The 20,221-nt window shown below is 33.5% G+C and overlaps 4 protein-coding genes across 4 annotated transcripts; 3 read left to right on the top strand and 1 right to left on the bottom strand.

Annotated features, from left to right (window-relative positions):
* Positions 1-45: 45 nt before the first annotated feature.
* Positions 46-445, bottom strand: HELRODRAFT_162940 (hypothetical protein; the record flags this gene model as incomplete). The annotated part of the gene is made up of 2 exons (XM_009024989.1): positions 46-223; positions 318-445. The coding sequence occupies 2 exons, from the start codon at positions 443-445 to the stop codon at positions 46-48; spliced, it is 306 nt and encodes a 101-aa protein (XP_009023237.1).
* A 6,338-nt stretch (positions 446-6,783) lies between these two features.
* Positions 6,784-9,042, top strand: HELRODRAFT_162939 (hypothetical protein; the record flags this gene model as incomplete). The annotated part of the gene is made up of 3 exons (XM_009024988.1): positions 6,784-6,852; positions 8,594-8,643; positions 8,790-9,042. 3 exons carry the CDS (start codon positions 6,784-6,786, stop codon positions 9,040-9,042), a joined length of 372 nt encoding a protein of 123 aa, XP_009023236.1.
* A 3,991-nt stretch (positions 9,043-13,033) lies between these two features.
* HELRODRAFT_162938 (hypothetical protein) lies at positions 13,034-15,074 on the top strand (the record flags this gene model as incomplete). Its single annotated transcript, XM_009024987.1, has 4 exons — positions 13,034-13,136; positions 13,685-13,789; positions 14,392-14,474; positions 15,006-15,074. 4 exons carry the CDS (start codon positions 13,034-13,036, stop codon positions 15,072-15,074), a joined length of 360 nt encoding a protein of 119 aa, XP_009023235.1.
* A 1,924-nt stretch (positions 15,075-16,998) lies between these two features.
* Positions 16,999-19,931, top strand: HELRODRAFT_162937 (hypothetical protein; the record flags this gene model as incomplete). Its single annotated transcript, XM_009024986.1, has 2 exons — positions 16,999-17,988; positions 18,912-19,931. 2 exons carry the CDS (start codon positions 16,999-17,001, stop codon positions 19,929-19,931), a joined length of 2,010 nt encoding a protein of 669 aa, XP_009023234.1.
* Between the last annotated feature and the right edge of the window lie 290 nt (positions 19,932-20,221).

The following is a 20,221-nucleotide window of genomic DNA, read 5'->3' as shown; positions in this document are numbered from 1 at the left end:
ATCACTGTATTTTCGGCATTTATTCAACTTAACAGCTGAGCTTCTTTATTTTTCGTACATGAACTTTGTTTTCATTTTCAAATTTTCTAAATGTTTAGTGTGACGCAGATTCAGGAGTTCCCAACGGCGAGTTTTTGCAATTTGCGGCTTGACGGTGAGGTGGTTTTCGCATTGAGATGAAACCCCATCTCTGTCATTACCCCCCGGCTGAAGAGCTCCAAACCTGAGACAATTACGTTTCGTGACCGACGTTTCTCATCTTTTTTCTCCTGCTTTTTTCACAAGGCCCTAGCATTGGGGATTCATTGAGTGACAACCTGCTGTTGACACTCGGACACGCTGGCGCCAAGTACTGTTCTTTCATGCAGTCAGTTACGGAGTCTAACCGCAGATTCAAAACTATTAACGCTAATCTGATTATGGTGGTTTCAAACAGTTTGCTCATTAGGCTTTCTGAATGAGCCAGTGTTTTGCGCAGTTTGCGCAGGATTTTTCAATTATATGTTTCAGGTTAAGGTCAGACTTCTCTGTTGTTTTTGCCAAATAATAAAATCCCAATAAAAAACCCATACAGGTCTCTAAGTGCGTATTCGCAGCAGTGTTTTCTCTATTGATGATCCCGCGGGATCTTTTATAGATTCAAGTAATAGATCCACCCATAGCTCAATAAGTGCAATACAATTTAAAAGATGTTTCTTTTTTACGTATTATTTATTATTGTAAATAAATTAATCTCAAGAATTTTTGAATAACCGAAAGACGTGCAATGAAGTTAGCAAACATTTTTATTTGAAATTAATTAACAGAAATAAAAAAAATCACAACTTCTAACTGCGATCATATTTAATTTAAGAATGTAAACGTTTTGTCCAAATATTCAAAATATTAAACTGGTGGTGAGGTTACAAAACTTAATTCAAACTGGTACAATCCATTCAAGATTAATGTTATAAGCCCAATGAAATCTTCTCTTGAATATCCAACAAAAAAATACAAAAACAAGCACAATACAATTATTGCAAAATCGTTTGCCAACATTTTGTTTGAATTGCACAAACTATCGTGTTTAGTAGATCTTGAAAAGAGAGATAATTCTTCACCAATGTCAGAACTGAAATTTTTAAAATGATCTAATGGAATTCAATTGATATATCATTAAGCTTCATTCATATATTCCAAAGACGAATGAGCTAGTTTAAAATTCTTCTGCATTACTCAGGCATCATCGACAAAAAACGTTATATACGAGAATACGCGTAATTACACTTTGCGTACGATAGACGGGAATCGTTTTTGCATTCGAACACAGTCAATGTAAGACGAGACATGGCACCTCTAACCATTAATACATCACGCAGCCCGAAAATATTGCTTATTAAAAAAATTTTTTAAACGATATCTGTTATTTTTATTATTATTATTTCATGTTGCATCGTTCAATCAACTCTTTGCTTCCATAGTATGTTTTGCAATACCTTTCCACAATATTTTCGTCTATATTAATAGATAATTAACAAATCAACTATGACCCTCGCTTAAGAATATATAGTTTAGTAACCTGCGTGTCCACATCGTGGGGAAGGGGTTGTAGACGAAGGATAAGCCAGCGGGGGAATGAAAATCCAAGGCTGTGTTCAATCAGAGAATAAGATTACTTGGATCCCAAATCCGAGTACGATAAACTTGGTAGCACCATGCATGCTGGTCACGTAGAGTCTGCATCCATTGCTGGCCAAAGTCGGAGTTCTCAGAAGATAGACTCTGCAGTTAGGTTTACCAATGAATAGACGCTCGTGTCCGGTACGATGGGATATCAGAGCCAAGTCAACCTTTACGAAATCAACTTTTTCCTCCCCGTCAATTGGTTTGGCGAAGCAATACGAATACAAGGCAATACGAAAACGTCAGTTTGTGTAGGCATATCAAAACAATTGAAAAAACAAGGATCGATTTCGGAAGAATAAATGATTTTACGGATACCACGTTATGGTGAAGCTAATAACATAAAAATAATGAATTAAAAAGTGAAGCTTTTTTTGAAGAGCAATCATAAATTTAACCAAAAAAAAACTGAAACATTAAGGACCATAGACTCCTATATAATGTAAATCTTGGATTCACAGCAGCTGAAACAATTTTTTCTCGATAGACCATTTGTTAATATTCGTTTAGATACCAATGGATTAAAAATATGGAAAATCTTTCTTTCTCTTTGCTTTTTTTACGCATGCTGAACTATAGCTATGTATAACAATTTTCAGCATGAAAAATTTTTGAGTCAATTTCCAAAACATTTCCAACTTGCCTAAATTAAAACATATATATGTTTTAACTGCAAATTGTTGAAAATAAGGCTAGAAATGAGACTGAAGTGAATCTATTTTGTTTTATAATTATATTACAATTAATTCATTAATTATTCTTTATGATATTCTTCTTTATCATATATAAAAATATAATAATAATTAATAAAAAGTTAATTGAAAAAATGATAAATGTTGAAATTCGCAATTTTAATGGATTCTTCATCCACAATAGTTCTGAATGTTATTGTTGACCCATACAAAAACTAGGTAAAAGCAAGTAAAAATCATTACAGAAAAAGGAGTCTATGAATTTCTTTACATTTTCTTATATTTTTGGAATAATATTATTTCAGCCTGAAACACAACGTACGATGAATAATTGATTTCAACAAGCATATTTCGGGCTCTCAAGAATTAGCGTTACAACAATATAGACAATTTACATAGGAGTCTATGAGTAGAACATACTGTATTTCAGTCTCTGCTTTTATGTCACACATAGCCATTTTATTTGTTTCATTAGCACACACGAAATTCTTTTCACTTGATGTTTCCATAAAACAATTCATTTTGTTGTTAAATTTTTGTTCCGTGATATCCAGCTGTTCAAATTTTGAAAAATAGTTAATAATGTTAAGGATATACTTTGTAATAGCAATTTTTATTCGAATACGAATTTCAAATACTTGAGACTATAAATAACGAACTTGACAAGATAAGTTCATATATGTTCAAAGTTTTCAATTACTTATTCTTAACTTTTTCTAAAGCATCATATAGTGACCGACTAACTTACTTTAATAATGACTAAAACTTTAATATCAATCAATCAATCAATCTTCGTTTTGCGGTTCCCCGAGGTAGGACGTTGTTTTCTTTGCCATCAACTTTTCGCGCCAAATTAGACTATCAGTTGTATCCATTTCATTTAAATTTAGAGCTTTCATGTTTTGCCCTATGTCATTTGTGAGTCCAGAGGGCCCTGCTGCCTTTCTATCCTTCATAGATTTCAGAGCTTCTGTAAGCTCCTCTACAGTGATGTCTGGAATCGTACCTTTGATGGGTGGAGCTTCAAAGTTAACATTGATGAGATTTGTTCCTTTCAACAAACGGTTGAAGTATTCTCTCCACTGTAGCTTAATCTCATATTGTTCAAGAACCCTCTCATTTTTGTCATTTTTGATACATGAGGCACCAATTATGTCTTTTTTCGTACGCTTTGCTTGTTTTGCTATACGATACTGAGATTTCAATTTGCATGGCTGATGGTCCACTTTTGTATGTTATGAGATGTTCCTACCTCTTTCTAAAATATGTGTTCAATAAACAAAACCCGTGACTTTCAGCAAACTCAAGTATGCGGTTCATTCCGTTCTCCATAGCCAAAACCGCCATGTACGTTGTCAAAACCATCTGTTTTCTCTCCAACGTGGCCACTGAGATCGCCTCCAATCAGGATTGTTTCAGATTTTGGTATTTTTGAGATGGTGTCAAAGAATGCAGCTTAGAAGTCATTTTTCATCTTTTCTGATTCGCCTGTCTGTGGAGCGTATGCAGAAAAAATAATCATTGTTTGCTTTTCTATGCGAAGCTTGATCCACGTGAGACGTGAGTTAATCCTTTCAATATCCAGTACTTCTTGGGCTAGCGGTTCTTTGACAAAAATTCCAACACCATTTTTGGTCGTCTTTTGACCATTCCGAAATAGTTTATATTTTTCTTTGTCATGTCAACATGACAGACACCTTTCGATTTCCATCGGGTTTAATAATGGCTATTTAAATATTAAAAGAATATTAAAAGATTGGTCTTGATGACAATGCATTTCGTGGTAGGTAAATTATTTTATTAACGATGATGATACTAAAAGTGAGCGGGTATTGAAATGGTTACCAATTCCCTCCCGATTTTGGGGTCATTACTGTTTTCCTCCCAAAATTCCAGTCTATGACAATGTTCCTTACAATTTCCATTTCTCTTATATTTGATCTCATTCCCACTTTTTCCTGTCCGTTTTTTTTCAATTTACATTTTCCCTATCCTCGAAACTTCAAATAAAAAAGTTAAATTATTTTTAAGCAATTTTACATTTTCATTAATCGATGTTTGCAATATCTCTGGTTTGGCTGATGATCAAGCATCGTTCAACGATGGATAATCCGAAGCATTCTTGTCATTATTGTTAAATAATATTTCTATGCTGTTCAACCGTAATAATAAATCTACTGTAAAAACAACATCGCTATATATTTATATATATATTTATATATAGCGATGTTGTTTTAGCTTTCTAATGTTAGCTTTGATCCGTTGACACTTCGTAAGCGATGGCAGCGTGCGAAAGCAGATTTTCTTTCAGTTTATCTAATGAGTGGATAAATCGTAAGGTAACATATATATAACATATATAAGGTATATATATTCAGAGTTTTCTATCTCCAAGATTAGTTTGTCAACATTTTTTTTTACCTGCTAGATATTTTATAAATGAAAAGAGCTCGTCTTCCTATAATCTCTGATGTAAATTTAAAATATTAAAATATTTGTAAAAAAATTCTGCTAATGTAATGCAAAGGACAAAACAATGTGTATATCGGTATTTAATGTTACGGTATTCAATAAAAATTTGGATGATTGAGTACGGAAAAATTAAATACAACATCAAAATACTTACTGATATATTTCTTGTTTAGCAATTGTCGATTTAGCTAAAAAAACCTTCGACAATGCAACAATCAAAGTTTCTTTTTATTTTTTTTTGAGCCTACACCATTTGAATATATTTTTCTTCCTTTTAATTCGTTATGCCTTCAAAAATTAGAGTCATACCCTATTGACCACTTATGAATTAAGAACAAAATTACAAAAACTTGTTTGAGCGACAATCTTTTACGTCATGGATTGATGAAGAAAGTCCACAGCGGTTGGGTTCAAACATCTAAGGTATTTCTAATATTATTCACAGACACAGTATGGAAGTTGAAAACGGTTTTACCCATCTTAGATCAAAATCTTCTGGTAACATACGAAATCGTCAGAAAGCAATAGTCATGGCCTAATAAAAATGCCAAAAAATTACTTTAAAATAGTACTGCAAAAGTTATGGAATCTGTGTATTAGGCATAATTTTTTTTACGGTAGCTAAATGTAATTAGTATATGTGAAAATACAAAGAAAATTATATAGCTACCGCTCTAGTTGATTCAGTCGATGTTAAAACATAGTACCAAACGTGGGAATTTTGGAATCCATCCGGTTGAAAATAATTTTTTCTTTTTCAGTGAATGGTGAAGATAGATTCAGGTATTCCAAATAAATCTGTTAAACGACTTGATGACTCGCCACCTAAACTCCGCTGCCAATCATTATAGTGCTACGCGGTTCAAAGAGGCGCGGAATTGGCAAGGGATGAAAAATCTTAAAAGTTTGTTTTAGGAGAAACGGAAAGAAAACGATGAATGAAAACTGCGAGGACACTAACATCAGTAAACCATGAAATATGCAACTCGCACATCGGTCATTTCAATCGAGCCGAAATGTTTATTTTTGAACACAACAACTTATATGCTTTTTAAAATACTTTTTTCCGGATTATCAATTAATTTGAATTAAATCTTCCTAGACAATTTTTAGCCTAAATTTTCTCAATACAACTGGAATTTTTGTCAAGTCGTGTTTTTATATATTGCCGAAAAACTGTGGGACACGATAAAACCGTTAATGTATTAAAGATAAATTGATTTTTTAAAATAATTAAAGTAAATATAATACCATAGTATTTTTCAACTCCTGACAAAGAGATTGAGAATTTACATAATATTCATTACAAACCAATATATCGTCGAATTTGTTTTCTGCATCATCTAGACGATTTTCGATTGATGTTGACTGTTCAGTGTACAATAGATGCTTTGCTTTTAATTGTCTTTAAAATGTTTTTAAAGTTAATAAAAAGTCAAAATTGAAAATGACATGTTAAAAAAATTTAATATTGAAAAATGTTGAAAAAACTAAGAAGTTGTACGAATTTGCAATAAATAATTAAAATACAAAAAAATTAACATAGTCATGAGCATATCCGTAGTGGGAATAACACTTAGAAAAAACAAGACAAAAGCCATAGGCTAAAAAAGGCTGGAGCCTAGAACAGCAAATTTGAGGGTGCGGCAATTTAGATGTTTAAAAAAAATAATGTTATAACCGCTGGAATGATCAAATTGCGCTATATTATTGTAGAAAAGGATCAACAAAACAGATGATCGTAAAAAAGTAAAAATAAACCTTTAGATCGTAAAAATCAGCCTGTATATATAGACCCTGCGTAGTCAGGTTTCTAGCTAGGTTCCAGAGAGAGATTTGAAGCGAGGTTTGAAACGAAGTCGTAAAAGTGAATTATGTAGTTGTGTTCATCTATCGGAAATCTTGATACTACGGAATAACGAACACTTGACGAAGGTAAAACACTGGTGTTGAAAATATGTTGAAGATCTTTGAAGTTATAACATCGGTGTTACGAGAGTCAAAGGTTACAATATTGGTGTCAGAAGTAAGATTTTTGATAGATCTTTTCTGCAAAATTTTCTGCAATAAAGAATGCATTAGATGAACTCAATACAAATAATCTGAGAAAGAAACTGCGACAACGAAAGGAAAGGAGCGAAGGCAGTTTTGATAAACTGTTTAAGGGACGTTCCTGAGGTAATGAAGTTTGATTTTTCGGATCCTGGAGAAGAACTGATAGCCGAAACAAAAAAAAGCCAAATTACGAGCAGCCATTGGAAATACATCACCCAATGAAAAGACAATCATAACAGCTATACAAGAAACAGCTGTACAAAATTCTGACATCATCTTACCAGCTTATTCATCTACGAACAATCGAGCAGATTGAAACAGATCGAGTTGTGATTGTGTTGTAAAAAAATTGCTAATATTGATTTTTGAGATATATGATGGTGATGATAGTTGATCATTATGATTGTATTGATTGTTGAGAATTACGATTTTGTCAATCATGAAGGAATACGAAGGTGTTGATTGTTAAAAAAATATGGTCTTATTTGTTAAAAATGGCAAAGAAAATTAAAAAATAATTTGTGGAGGAATCATATTTCAATTTTTGGTAAACGATGCCGACGGTGACAAATTTTAGCAATTAAAGCATATGACACTAAAATTAATCTTTTGAATCCACTATGTTGTTAATCTTGGTATGAAGGTTATCAAGAAAGAATCATTCAAACCATGGGCTGCACAAGTTATTGGTGTGGTATGCTCGAATTAAGTATTTTTATGCAAAAGAAGTGATTACATTTCTTTTGCATAAAATGCTACTAGATGAACCAAATTGTAAGTTATTAATCTATTCTCATTTATAAATACAGTCAGACCTTCTATGCAACGAAAATCTCTATTTAACGAACATTTTTTTGTCCCTTAAAATTTGGCATATAAAACTGTTTCTATAGAGCAAAAATAATTTTTCTATAACAAAAAAAATTATACTAGTTTGTCAAAATTATCAAAGTTAAAAAAAATATTGTGGCATTACTGTTATACGTATAATGCTTTTTGCTATAGACGTATGTAGGTACATACATATAATAATGTTATTTTTCATATTTTTTGCAATTATACTATGCATTATTACTTTTTGTTATAAAAATAAATGATTAAAAGGTTGCTTTTCATAAATATATGGCATATAAACACCTTTCAGGCAATATAAAACTTTTTTCCTAACAAACTCTGTATAATAAAATTTCTATATAGCGAATTTTTTGTGGAACCTTCAAATTCGTAATAAATATGTTCAAATTCGTCCGACTGTAATTATTTATCATCTTGAAGAAAACGTTTTTTTAACATAATTTCACGCAGAGGTGGACAAGGGTTGGGTTAACCCATTGGTTGGGCTGGGTCCAAATTTTCTGAAGTTGCGTGGGTTGGGTTGAATTAACATTTTCATTTTTTTTATTATTATAATAAATTTATTTTTGCAATTTTTTATTTTTAAACAACCATTTTATTTTTAGTGCATTTTGTATCACAGTTATATTGTTGTGTCTTTGGTCTATCGGTTTCTATTTCTTTCTGTGATTGTTCCGTTAGGTAAAAGTTAACTTCTTTCCGATTGAGAAAATTATTTTTATTTACAACTATGGCAAATTCAGAAGAAATTCAGCGTCATTTGAGAGGTTTGTGTGATTTTAATTTGCTAAGTTTGTGAAAGTAAAAATATATTAGACCAAGTTGCTTAACATTTATACATTTTTTTATGTCATTAGAGTACATCAGCACAGCAGAGTGTTGAAGATAATTACACTCAACCAGCCAAGTAAGCATGCTTTAATCCTTTTGCTGACCTACGGGATGACTGTAGCTCATCAATCACTGAAATTTCAACTGCTGAACCCTCAAGTCATGAAGAATTGGCTAGATATAAAGCTGTGAATTTCCAAGCCAACCACACCTCTTTGCTAGCATACTGACAAGACAACAGCAAAGACTACGCTTTTCTCAAAGGTTGCTGGACACGAGTGTTATCATCTTTGCCAGTTCAGCACAAACTGAAAAAGATTTGAGTTCAGTTGGTCTCACAGTCACAGATGCTCGATCAAGTCTGTATGCATGGAAAGATGAAAAACTGGAATTAATTAGATGGGGTTGTCGAGCTTCCATAATACATAAGATATTGATAAAGTCTAACCTTCACTCATTGTGGAACAGCGACTAGGAACCAATGAAAAATAAACTAAGTAAAATATTAGTAACATAAATTCAATTTTTGTGTTCTGTGTTTTAAATATTATTTGTAAAAGTTTGGCTGTTGGTTAAAATTGCGACTCGTGGGTTGTGGGTTGGGTTAAGATTTTGCATTTTCAGACGGGATGAGTTGAGTGAGTAATGGGTTGGGTCAGTAAAAGTAGACCCATGTTCACCTCTGATTTCACGCAATTTGGGACTTATAAATGTAAATCTCATACAATTATTCTTTTGATGAATTTAAATGCAAAATTTTAATTTAAATTGTCAAAATTGCACTTTTGACGAGAAGATAATTATTGAAACTAATAACAAACTTTTAGAAGTAAAAGCTTTAAGTATTTAATTTAAATCACTAATTTAATTACGAGTAAGAATATACATAAACTGCGAACAAATGTTTCGGATTAAATCTTCAATTAGAAAAAATAAGAACTTATTGGCTATGTGAAAGAAACCTTAAATTTCTGTGGGCTTCTTCAAATCTATTTTCAAGATCATCATTCTTTTGTTTTAACAACTGAAAAATTGCAATTTAAAGTTTTAAATAGTTGAAATAGTAAAAAAAGTAAATAATAAATCATTTATCACATCAAGTACAGTTTTTTTTTATAGTTTTTATATTTCATAATTAGCTCTACATTTCAAAATAAGCCTGCCATGTTTCGAAGCAAAAGCTCGTGCCGTATCGTATTATTGAATGCAGAATGTTTCATCGTTTCCTAATACTTATAACCTTGTATATTTTACAATTTTTTTTAACTTAAATTATTAATGATAAGGTATTTTCTATTAACTGAAAACCAGAATGTCGGAGTCGGATTAAAAATTTCCAACTCCGTGTAAAAATTCCTGATTCCGACTTCCTACATCAGACTCCCAGAAAAATTTTTCACTTTTGCATCATAATTTCACCTTATTATCATTTGTGAATAAAAAATATTTTAAAAACACTTAAAAGCAGTCAAGTTAATTGTTTTTTTTATAGTAATATTGCTTTACTTTTATGTTTTAATTAAAGCATACTGAAAAATATTTTCCAACTTTTGCATTGGTAATTTAACCTTATTATCACTACTAAATAAAAAAATATTTAAAAAACACTTGAATCAGTCAATGTAATTCTTTTTCATAGCAACAATTGCTTTAAATTTATGTTTTAAAGCATGCGGAAAAAATTGTGATTTTATTGACAATATTAGCATTCATTTTCAGTATTTAAGATGATTGCATATTGCTATACATTTTTATTTTCAAAAACACACGATTTTAAAACAATTTACAAAAGGGAAAAAATAAATTTTTTAAAAATTATTAACAAAAATTTTCCGGAGTCGAAGTAAAAATAAAAATCAGACAAAAACTCCGGCCCCACGAAAATTCCGATTTCAATTACGGCAAAAATCTTCGACAACGGCACTGCAAAGCCGAAGCATAAACCGGATCGTGTGTCTAGGGCTGATAATAAATGAACTGATTTTTAAATTAAATAAATTGTAAAATGTACTTTACTTTATTTAAAAATTTAATGGAATAGTACTCGGTTTAGACAAAATATTAGATTGAAATTAAGAAAACAATTTACGTAATAACAGTTTTTTATATAGTAAATGCGTGAAGACATAGGTATATACCAACGAAGAAATTTAAACACACAAAGAAACAATAGAACTTAGAGTTCCTTTGTTAAAAATACTATAAATACCAGATGAACTACATTTAACAATATCACAAACTCTATTACACTGGCAAAGGTTACCGAAAAAAGCTTTTATGTAAATGTATATATGAAAAATTCAATCTTAAGTAATTAAAAATTCTATTATTAATTATATGGAATATATATGTGTGAAAAATCAAAACATAACATTAAGCAGCTGATAATCTGATAATTCTATGCACACAAGCACTACGTAATAATTCAGAAAAATAATTATGAATGGCATCTTTTAAATTTTAACAATATATACTTTGAACAAATTACATTATTGTATGAATTCTACCAAATTGTTGGCATTAATTAATTTAAAGTTTGTCTTTACTTTGTCGATCTGCTTGTCTGTCTGTCTTTAAATTGGTAGAATCGGTAGAATTTAATTAAATACTGTATTATCTGTAGTGTTTTTACGACAATATATATATATATATATATATATATATATATATATAATAACTTTCGAAATTATTTTTACGTTAGTTAATATAAAAAATCCACTCTTAGCGATTGACTAAAATTTATTTGGTCAAAGATACTGCAATTACTAAGGAACACTTTTTTATGGTATATGTAACAATAATTAGAAATTTCTATATATGTATGATCCATATACAAGCACGAGGATAAAACAAATGAGGTTAATAAATCAAACAAATTTTATTTCTACAACTAATGTTATTTCACCTGGTTTCGTAAAGATAAGTCAGTTATTCTTTTTTCACATTGATCCAGTGCGCAACTTTTCTTTTGTAAAAAAATAGTCAATTTGATTTAAAATATGCACGGTCGTGTTATTTATTTTAGGAAGAAAATCAACAAGCCAAAAAATAACCGATGTATTTTAAATTTACCAGTGTCCCTGCAACTTTGAGATTTTACAATTCAAAGTGTAAACAGTTACAAGAATTAATATACTAATATAATGTTGCAATAATAAGAATATGTAAATCAAGAAAATCATTAAAAAGCAACACATACCATTACTAGATAATAACAAAAAAAGTTGTTTAAAATAAAAAATGTAATTTATTTACAAATAGGAATGGAAAACTTCATTAACCAATTTTATTTATATAAGGGAGCTTCACTACACGTATCAAAAAAAACTAAATACAACATTTTTGCCGATTTTGTTTGCATTTCGATTCTGAGTAATTTTAAGGAAACCCACATATATCAAATTTAGTGAAGATTAGATTGGATTTTTTAAAAATTTTATTTAAATTGATGCAATTTGATGCAAACCTAAAAAAATTTATTTAATTTGATGCAAACTTTTAAAAAATTGATGCAATTTTTATTGATTGATGATTTACAAATCATAACTGAAATAGCAATGTTTTCGAAATAGCAATGTTTTTGAAGCCATTAAGGTAAAGAAAGTTACATCGTTTCAATATCTAGAGGATGTTTAGGATTGTACTGGAACAGCTGATGCTGCTGTTCGAGCACGCATACGTGCAGCCTGGAATAAATGGCATCTACTCGCCTCTATATTGATGCGGCGTGACATCCCACTACCACTACGATCAAGACTTTATAAATCTGTGATACGTCCGGTGTTGTTTTATGGTGCAGAAACATGGCCAATGACAACTAAACTGGAACAACATTTTCACCGAACTGATATGAAAATGCTCCGATAGATGCAACGAATTAGTCTGAAAGACCACATCAAATCTACCGAAATCCTGCGTCGTGCTGGTTTAGATGATATAAAGGACGAATACCGGCAACACCGTCTGCGGCAGTTCGGTCATGTCAAACGAAGTGGAAACAGTGCCATAACTTCTCTTGCAAATGTTGAAGTACATGGCACACGTCCCAAAGGCAGTCCAAAAAAGTCCTGGTTGCAAACAATCGAGCAAGAGCTCTAAATTTAAATGAAATGGATACAACTGATAATCTAATTTGGCGCAAAAGTTGATGGCAAAGAAAACAACGTCCTACCTCGGGGGAACTTGGTCTCTGGACGCTAAACGATGATTGATTGAAATAACATTTAAAAAAGACTTCACAAGCAATAAAATGCTATTTAAGCGTCCCTAAAAGTTCTATAATGGTTGCAATCAAAATTTTCTGATTCATTATCACTAGATTCAATAAATTTAGATTACTAATATAACTACAGCCACTGTTTTCTATTTGAACTAATTTTTAGCTGTTCGGAATTTTTATTTGCTTTAATTTTAAGTTTTTGTTTTTCTGAATTTTAGCTAACTTTTTTAATTCATCAACATTAACGATGACTGGTGTTAACAAGGTATTGCACATTGGCCGAAGGCTTGTTAATGAGCTTTTGCACATTGACTTGTACATCATTCTGTGCTCATCGCTCTGTTTTTCAAGTAAATTTAACACGGCAACAAGTACTAAAAATTTTTCACGTAATTCGCACAACTTATCATTTATTTACATAAAACAATGGTGCACAAAAGAGGATCAAAAAAGATAAGTCTTGAATAACATGAGAAAAACCAAACACGAGCAAGGTAAAAAAACGCGGTAAAGAGGCAAAAACACGACAAAAACATGAGACTAGGGGTGAATGGTTATGTCGGGTAAGTGGTACACCGGAAGATATAAAACTTTTGAAACTGGGAAAATGAGATGTGTTACTCTGAATTTGAAATGCAATAAAACTGAAGAAAAACCTCAACATAGATAAATGACGAATTTAATATATTGTATACTAATGCGGATTGTTTAATTGATAAAAATTAAAATTAAAAATGTTAATAGCCAAAACCACAAAACAAGAATGATTATGATTGCTATAACAGAAGTAAAATTATACAAAATTTTTTACGAACTGACTACGTTAGCTAGCATTAAAGGATACAATCTGTTTAAAATTTTTAGGTTAGGCCAGTGTTTTTCAACCTTTTTTCTTCAGGGAACCCTTTGGTGTCGTCAGATTTCTGGCGGAACCTTTACCGGTACCGTTTATGTCCCTTCAAGGCGAGCAACCAATTTTTTCGATCTAAAAATGCTCGTACAGGTGAGTTGGACTGTTGGTGACCATTTTGATTTCAAAAAGTCAACACTCTGCTATAGAACATTGCATGCCTGCAAGTTTTTCCTCGTACATCTCAGAAAACTAGTCTACTAATCGTGCGGTTTGCCCACAAATACAGATCGCTGATTATGCTAGCTACCATTAATCAGCAGTGTTTCCAAGTTTTACAGTCTTTTTTACAAGTCCTATTTACAAGTCTTACAGTTAAGTCGAGTACGGGAAAAATGTTCAGTGTGAACACAGCAGCTGTATTCTTGGACCTGTTTTAGATAGACAGAAGCGAAATTCTTCTTCGACAGACAAAAGCCGTTCTCGTTTCTTGTGTTTGATGTTGTTCATGGCCGAAAATCCAAACTCGCACATGTATGATGTTGAAAAAAGCAACAGAAGTCGCAAAGCTTTCTCAGCAATTGCAGGGTACTCGTTTTCAACCAACAACCAAAACGTATCCATGTTGAGTTTTGCATGTTTGAGTTTAAGCGTTCTGAAATGCTAGCCAGCTCCTTTCTTTTTCAAAGTAAACTGTCCTTTGCACGATTAAAGTTCAATAAATGGATTTTAAACCCAACCATACTGGTCAACAGAAATTGATGGGAAGTATTTGCTAAGACTGCTGCATAGACTTTCCAAGTGGTTGACGAACAACGGCAGAACGTCTTGGTGGTTGGTGAGTTTAACGTTGGGAAACATTTCCAAATTCCCAGCCGCTGCGCGCTACTTCCACAGCAACAGTTTTTCCTAAAAAGCGTTTATTTTGTCACTTGAAGTCAAGATGTTTTCATTTCTGCCTTGCAAACCATTGTTCAGAATGTTGAGTTCTTGAATTAGATCAGCCACTTTAGAAAATTAGCTCTCGTTGCTCAAAGCGTTTTCAATCTCTTTCAGGTTTTCACCGGAATAGAACGCCAAGAGTTCCTCTCCGCTCGTGAAATCGAGATAGTACTTTTCCAAGAGACAGCCATCGTACGTCTGTATGTTGGATGAGTGTGATATGGTCTGCTTCTATGATTTAACAAAATATTGCAAACAAGCACACGGATGCATCCAAAACCACAACGACATCCTACAGGCATACACAATAAACAAACCACTACACAGCATATTATTCAAACACATAAATATACATACAGACATACGCACCCATACTCGCACATTCAACATCTTGATAAGAATCGTCGATAACCATTAACAAACACAGGGTAATAATCTCCATTCATCGAGAGCCATCGAGACAAAACAACAAGACAACTACCAATCGACAGAATAGGGCAAACACCAACCATCCAGTACCAATTATTTCAACATCAACTCGGAAGCATGATGATAAACTCAATCGTAGTAAGGCTGTACTATATTTTTATTCGTTCACACACTTATGAGGTCTCATCTTCATGTAATTACCTATTTTCACTACCTTGTGCAGCACTGATTTTAAATCTTTTCCCACTGTTTTAGCAACCAGTGTTTTTTTGTGAATGAAGCAGTGGGTGGCCACGATATCTGGATTCGTGTGGACACAAAACACAAAACCTTTGACGTTTCTCGTCATTGCAGGAGCACCATCCGTACAAATGCCGACGCAGTTTTTCTATGACAAATCACCGGACTGCAAATATGCACTGATAACGTCATATACATATTGTCCTCTCGTATTTTCTGACAACTCTTTACAGAAAAAGAAGCTTTACCATTGACATCGGTGCTCCCATCCACCTGAAGTGCAAACAATCCAACCTATATTAGTAAGACCACTTCACTACCAAGACGACTTACGTACTATAAATTTAATGGTGGACCTTCAAAAACACTCAAAATTAAATTACAAAATTAACACACAATAAAAAAATTACACGCGAGTAGGGATGAGCCAAAATCATCAACTGAGCAACAAACCAATGAATATACAAGATAATCAAGTATCAATAAAATAACAAATAAAATCTAACTACTTTCTATGTAACTAATTAGAAAAACTTTGTAACTTCCATGGAGTTCAACAAGTTGTTTATATATAATTTATAATATAAATATATATACTTAAAAATCAGTAATTACCAATCTTCTATCCACAATATCTACAGGGAATATGATTACCATAATTATTGCATATATATATATATATATATATATATATATATATATTGTTAAATTTATTTGCCCATTTTGCATTTATCAACTTTTTTATTATGGACTCAACACAGCGTAGTTTTTGACATTCATATTGTGAAATTGTGACATATTAGAAGCTGACAACGTTGTTTCGGCTAAGTAGCCATCATCGGAGCCTAAAACCAATGAAATATAAGAAATTTAATTAAAATAAATGAGAATTAAACGAATTATGTAAATTATTTAGCGGACATGATAGATAGGATATTAAAAATAAAATTGGAATTGAAAGTGAAGTTAAAAGTTACAACCTTGCGAAGGATGTAACCTAAAAGATAAATTTAATACTAAAACACGAAATTAAATAAAAGTTGAGTCCTCAATAATATGTATATAGTGTATATAATATAATACAATAGTGTATATAATATAATACAATATTATATTATATATACTATATATATAGGCATTCATTCACATTTAATCGTTCATCAATAATAACCAATTACCACCAATTCTAGTGCATATATATATACACTAATGTTGAGTCCATAATAAAAAAGTTGATAAATGCAAAATGGGCTAATAAATTTAACAATATATATATATATATATATATATATATATATATTTATATATATATATATATACATATACATACATACATATACATACTCCCATTTAATCGTTCATCAATAATAATCAATTACTGCCAAATACTAGTAAATATATATAGGCATTCATTCGCATTTAATCGTTCATCAATAATAACCAATTACCACCAATACTAGTGCATATATATATATACACTATTCTAGGCCCAGACTCACATACCTCCTACCTTCACAAACCTTTGAACGGCTCCCAGGGCGGGCAGCGCAAGTATTTTTTGTCTCCTTTTTTTTGTGTGCTTCAGCACCGTTCACTAGCGGGCCCCCCAGAGCACATTTCCGTTATACCCTCAAGTGGGTTTGTGTTACTTCCTCTCGGCCAGCGCTTATTGCAGCCATCCTTTGTTGTCCCATCGTTGCACTTCACTTCAGTTATAGTTGTCGTTGGTAGTAGTTTTTTTTTGTATTCCTATGGCTTCTAGCCAGAGCTCCTCTTCTGGTTCCAGCACTCTCACTCGTTGTCACGTATGTTCCAAACATTTTCGTTTGCGTCCCGATGGCGCATTGGTTAGGCATGGAGGAAAGGTTAAAGGTTCAGAATGTTCCGGTTCCCTGGCGAAGCCCAGGACCGGGTCAAAACGCGCGTCATTGGGAAACGTTTCTGGTTGCGCCCCTGTCGCCAATGCCGTCGGCAAAGTCTCGATCAGCAGTGCTGCACCGCAACAGGTTTCTAAAATCGACATGGCAGAGAAGTTTTTCAGAAAATCTGCTAGTTTTTGTTTAATGGATCACATTCCCAAACATTCAAGAACAAAATTTGGTCAGACGCTGGCTAAAGTGGTAAAGGAAATTATTGATAAACCCTCTATTTCAATCAGTTGGTTCAAATTGCTCTTTTTACCAGCAATGATCTTGAGGAAAAGTCACCGCGGCGGCAGACGTCATAATCCAACTGGACTAATCAATCAGGGGATTGACTATTTTAGCGGACAATCCGTCGAGAAGATGGCTGACTGCTTAGAATTCGTTAATAAATTAGAAAATAAGAAATCAGCCGAATCTAAGTTGATATCTTTGGTAAAGTCTAAGATCGAAAAAGAAAACATAAAAAATACAATGCAGCTTCTGTCATCAACGGACACCGTGGCACCTGATACTGAAGAGACTATACGTTCTCTAAAGTCTAAACATCCCACCGCACCCAACAACAAACAGCAAAGTTCCTCCAAGGAAAGTTCAAGCTTGTGCGTTACATCTCAACAAGTACTGGTTTGTTTAAAAACTTTCCCAAAGGGAACATCAGGTGGCAGTGACGGCCTTACGCCGAAGCATCTGAAAGACCTCACATCTTCAAAAACAGATTCGATTGATCTCATCAACTCAATCACTGTATTTATCAACATGATCTTAAATGGTGATTGTCCACCTGATGTGGCCCCATACTTTTTTGGCGGAAGGCTGGTGGCCCTATCGAAAAAATGCGGCGGGATCAGACCCATAGCAGTCGGGTGTGTGTGGAGGCGCTTGGCCGTAAAATGCGCCATGTTAGCCGTCAAAGACAGAGTGGTTCCAATTTTACAGCCGCAACAGGTGGGTGTCGGCGTCAGTGGTGGGGCAGAGGGAGCGGTACATGCAGTGAGACGATTTTTGGATGGCATGCGTGATGGCCAGTGTTTGCTCAAATTGGATTTTTCCAACGCTTTTAATACTCTAAGACGCGACCATATGTTGAACTGCGCCAAATCAATTCTGCCGGAGATTTTCAATTTTTGTTATTCGGCTTATGACTCGCCTTCTTTCCTGTCTTTCGGCGACACTAGGATCCTGTCGGCTGAGGGTGTTCAGCAGGGAGATCCTCTGGGTCCCCTTCTTTTGGCACTCTCTGTTGACCCACTAATTAAAACACTAAAATCCAAATTTTTTGTTGCCTACCTAGACGACATTTCATTGGGAGGTGATGTCGAGTCCGTTTTGAACGACCTTAATACTATTATAAATTCAGAAAATAACATAGGTTTAAAACTTAATTTTGAAAAATGCGAGTTGTATATGAACAAACCTATTACACTTAACATTAAATATCCAATTAAAATCCTTGAAAAAAACGAGATTGATTTTCTAGGCTCAATAATTTTTCCTGGTGAAAGCCAAAACATATTGAACAATTTGAAAATTTTAAACTTATCACCCAAAGGCTAAATATCATCAATAAACATGATGCAATGGTCCTTCTATTACAAGCTGCTTTTTTGCCTCGTCTTGTTTATTTTTTGAGAACATCCCCTCTGTTGGATGTTTCGATCCTCAATAGTTTTGACGATCACCTCCGTGACGCATTGCAGTCCATCTTCAACATAAAACTCGATCAAAAAAATTGGTTGCAGGGGACGCTGCCTATATGTGTTGGTGGCCTGGGTTTGGGTTTCGCGGCTGAGCTGGCACCTTCTGCCTTTTTGGCTTCTGCTGCTGCCACGGTGGCCCTCCAGGATCTGATGTTGCCGAGGGATGGGATTTATGTTGATAACTTCAGAATGCAAGTGTACGACATGTGGCGCGCCACCAACGGAGATGTGGTTGCGCTCGAAAACCCCTCGCAAAAACACTGGATCGCCCCCTGTCTTAATAGATCAGTTGATCGATGGCTGCAACTGAATGGCTCTACTTTTGACAAGGCTAGAATTATGGCTGTCAAAAGTGAGTTGGGCTCCGCCTGGTTGAGAGCGCTACCCAACACCTTCTGCGGCACTAGATTGGATGACTCCTGTGTTCGCGTGAGCCTTGGTTTGAGACTCGGAGCCCAGATCGTCACCGAATACGAATGCGCATGTGGGGCAAGGGTTAATGAACTTGGATACCATAGCCTTTCTTGTAGTCTAGGTCCTGGAAGACAAGCCAGTCATACGGCTGTCAACGAATACCTGGTAAGATGTTTTCAAAAGGCTGGTATCCCGGTTATAAAAGAACCCATGGGTTTGATAGAGGAAGGAGCCTTTAGGCCTGATGGTTACACTATCACCCCATGGGCTCAGGGACGGTCCCTGGCTTGGGACGTTACTTTACCCCACACTATGGCTGACCGATATATCGGCTACACTTCAGTGGAGGTGGGCACTGCTGCCCTTAAAGCGTCCGATTTCAAAAATGAAAAATACGTTTCATTGAACAATTTAAGCAAAATATTTCAACCCATTTGCATTGAAACGTTCGGACCAACAGATAAGCACACATCATTATTTATTAACGAATTAACAAGAAAAATAGTTAATATAACGGGTGATCCTAACGAAGGCAATTATTTAAAACAAACTCTTTCACTTTTATTACAAAAATTTAATTCCTTTTGCATTCTGGATGGAGCTGCTAGATACCTGACTGTGCGAGACCAGGGACATAATAAAAGTTGAACTCGGAAACGATTGCTTGCCTAACCATGGCTTGTTCATCAAAACGAGTTCATACATATACATATATACAAATTTTGTTGAATATGTTTGCCCATTTTGCATTTATTAATTTGTTTGAAATTGAGTCAACACGACTTAAATTTAATAAGTTATAATAGTTATAATATAATATTGTAACATGCTATTGTTACCTCTATTCTATTTCTACAGGGTGACATTATTTTATTCATTTATAATTATACCTAATATTTCACAATAGCACGTTACCATATTATATTATAACTTATCAA

This window comes from Helobdella robusta, assembly GCF_000326865.2.
Source record: "Helobdella robusta unplaced genomic scaffold HELROscaffold_4, whole genome shotgun sequence".
NCBI lineage: Eukaryota > Metazoa > Annelida > Clitellata > Rhynchobdellida > Glossiphoniidae > Helobdella > Helobdella robusta.
The sequence above is the reverse complement of the archived record's forward strand: the minus strand, read 5'-3'. Positions and strand labels throughout refer to the sequence as shown.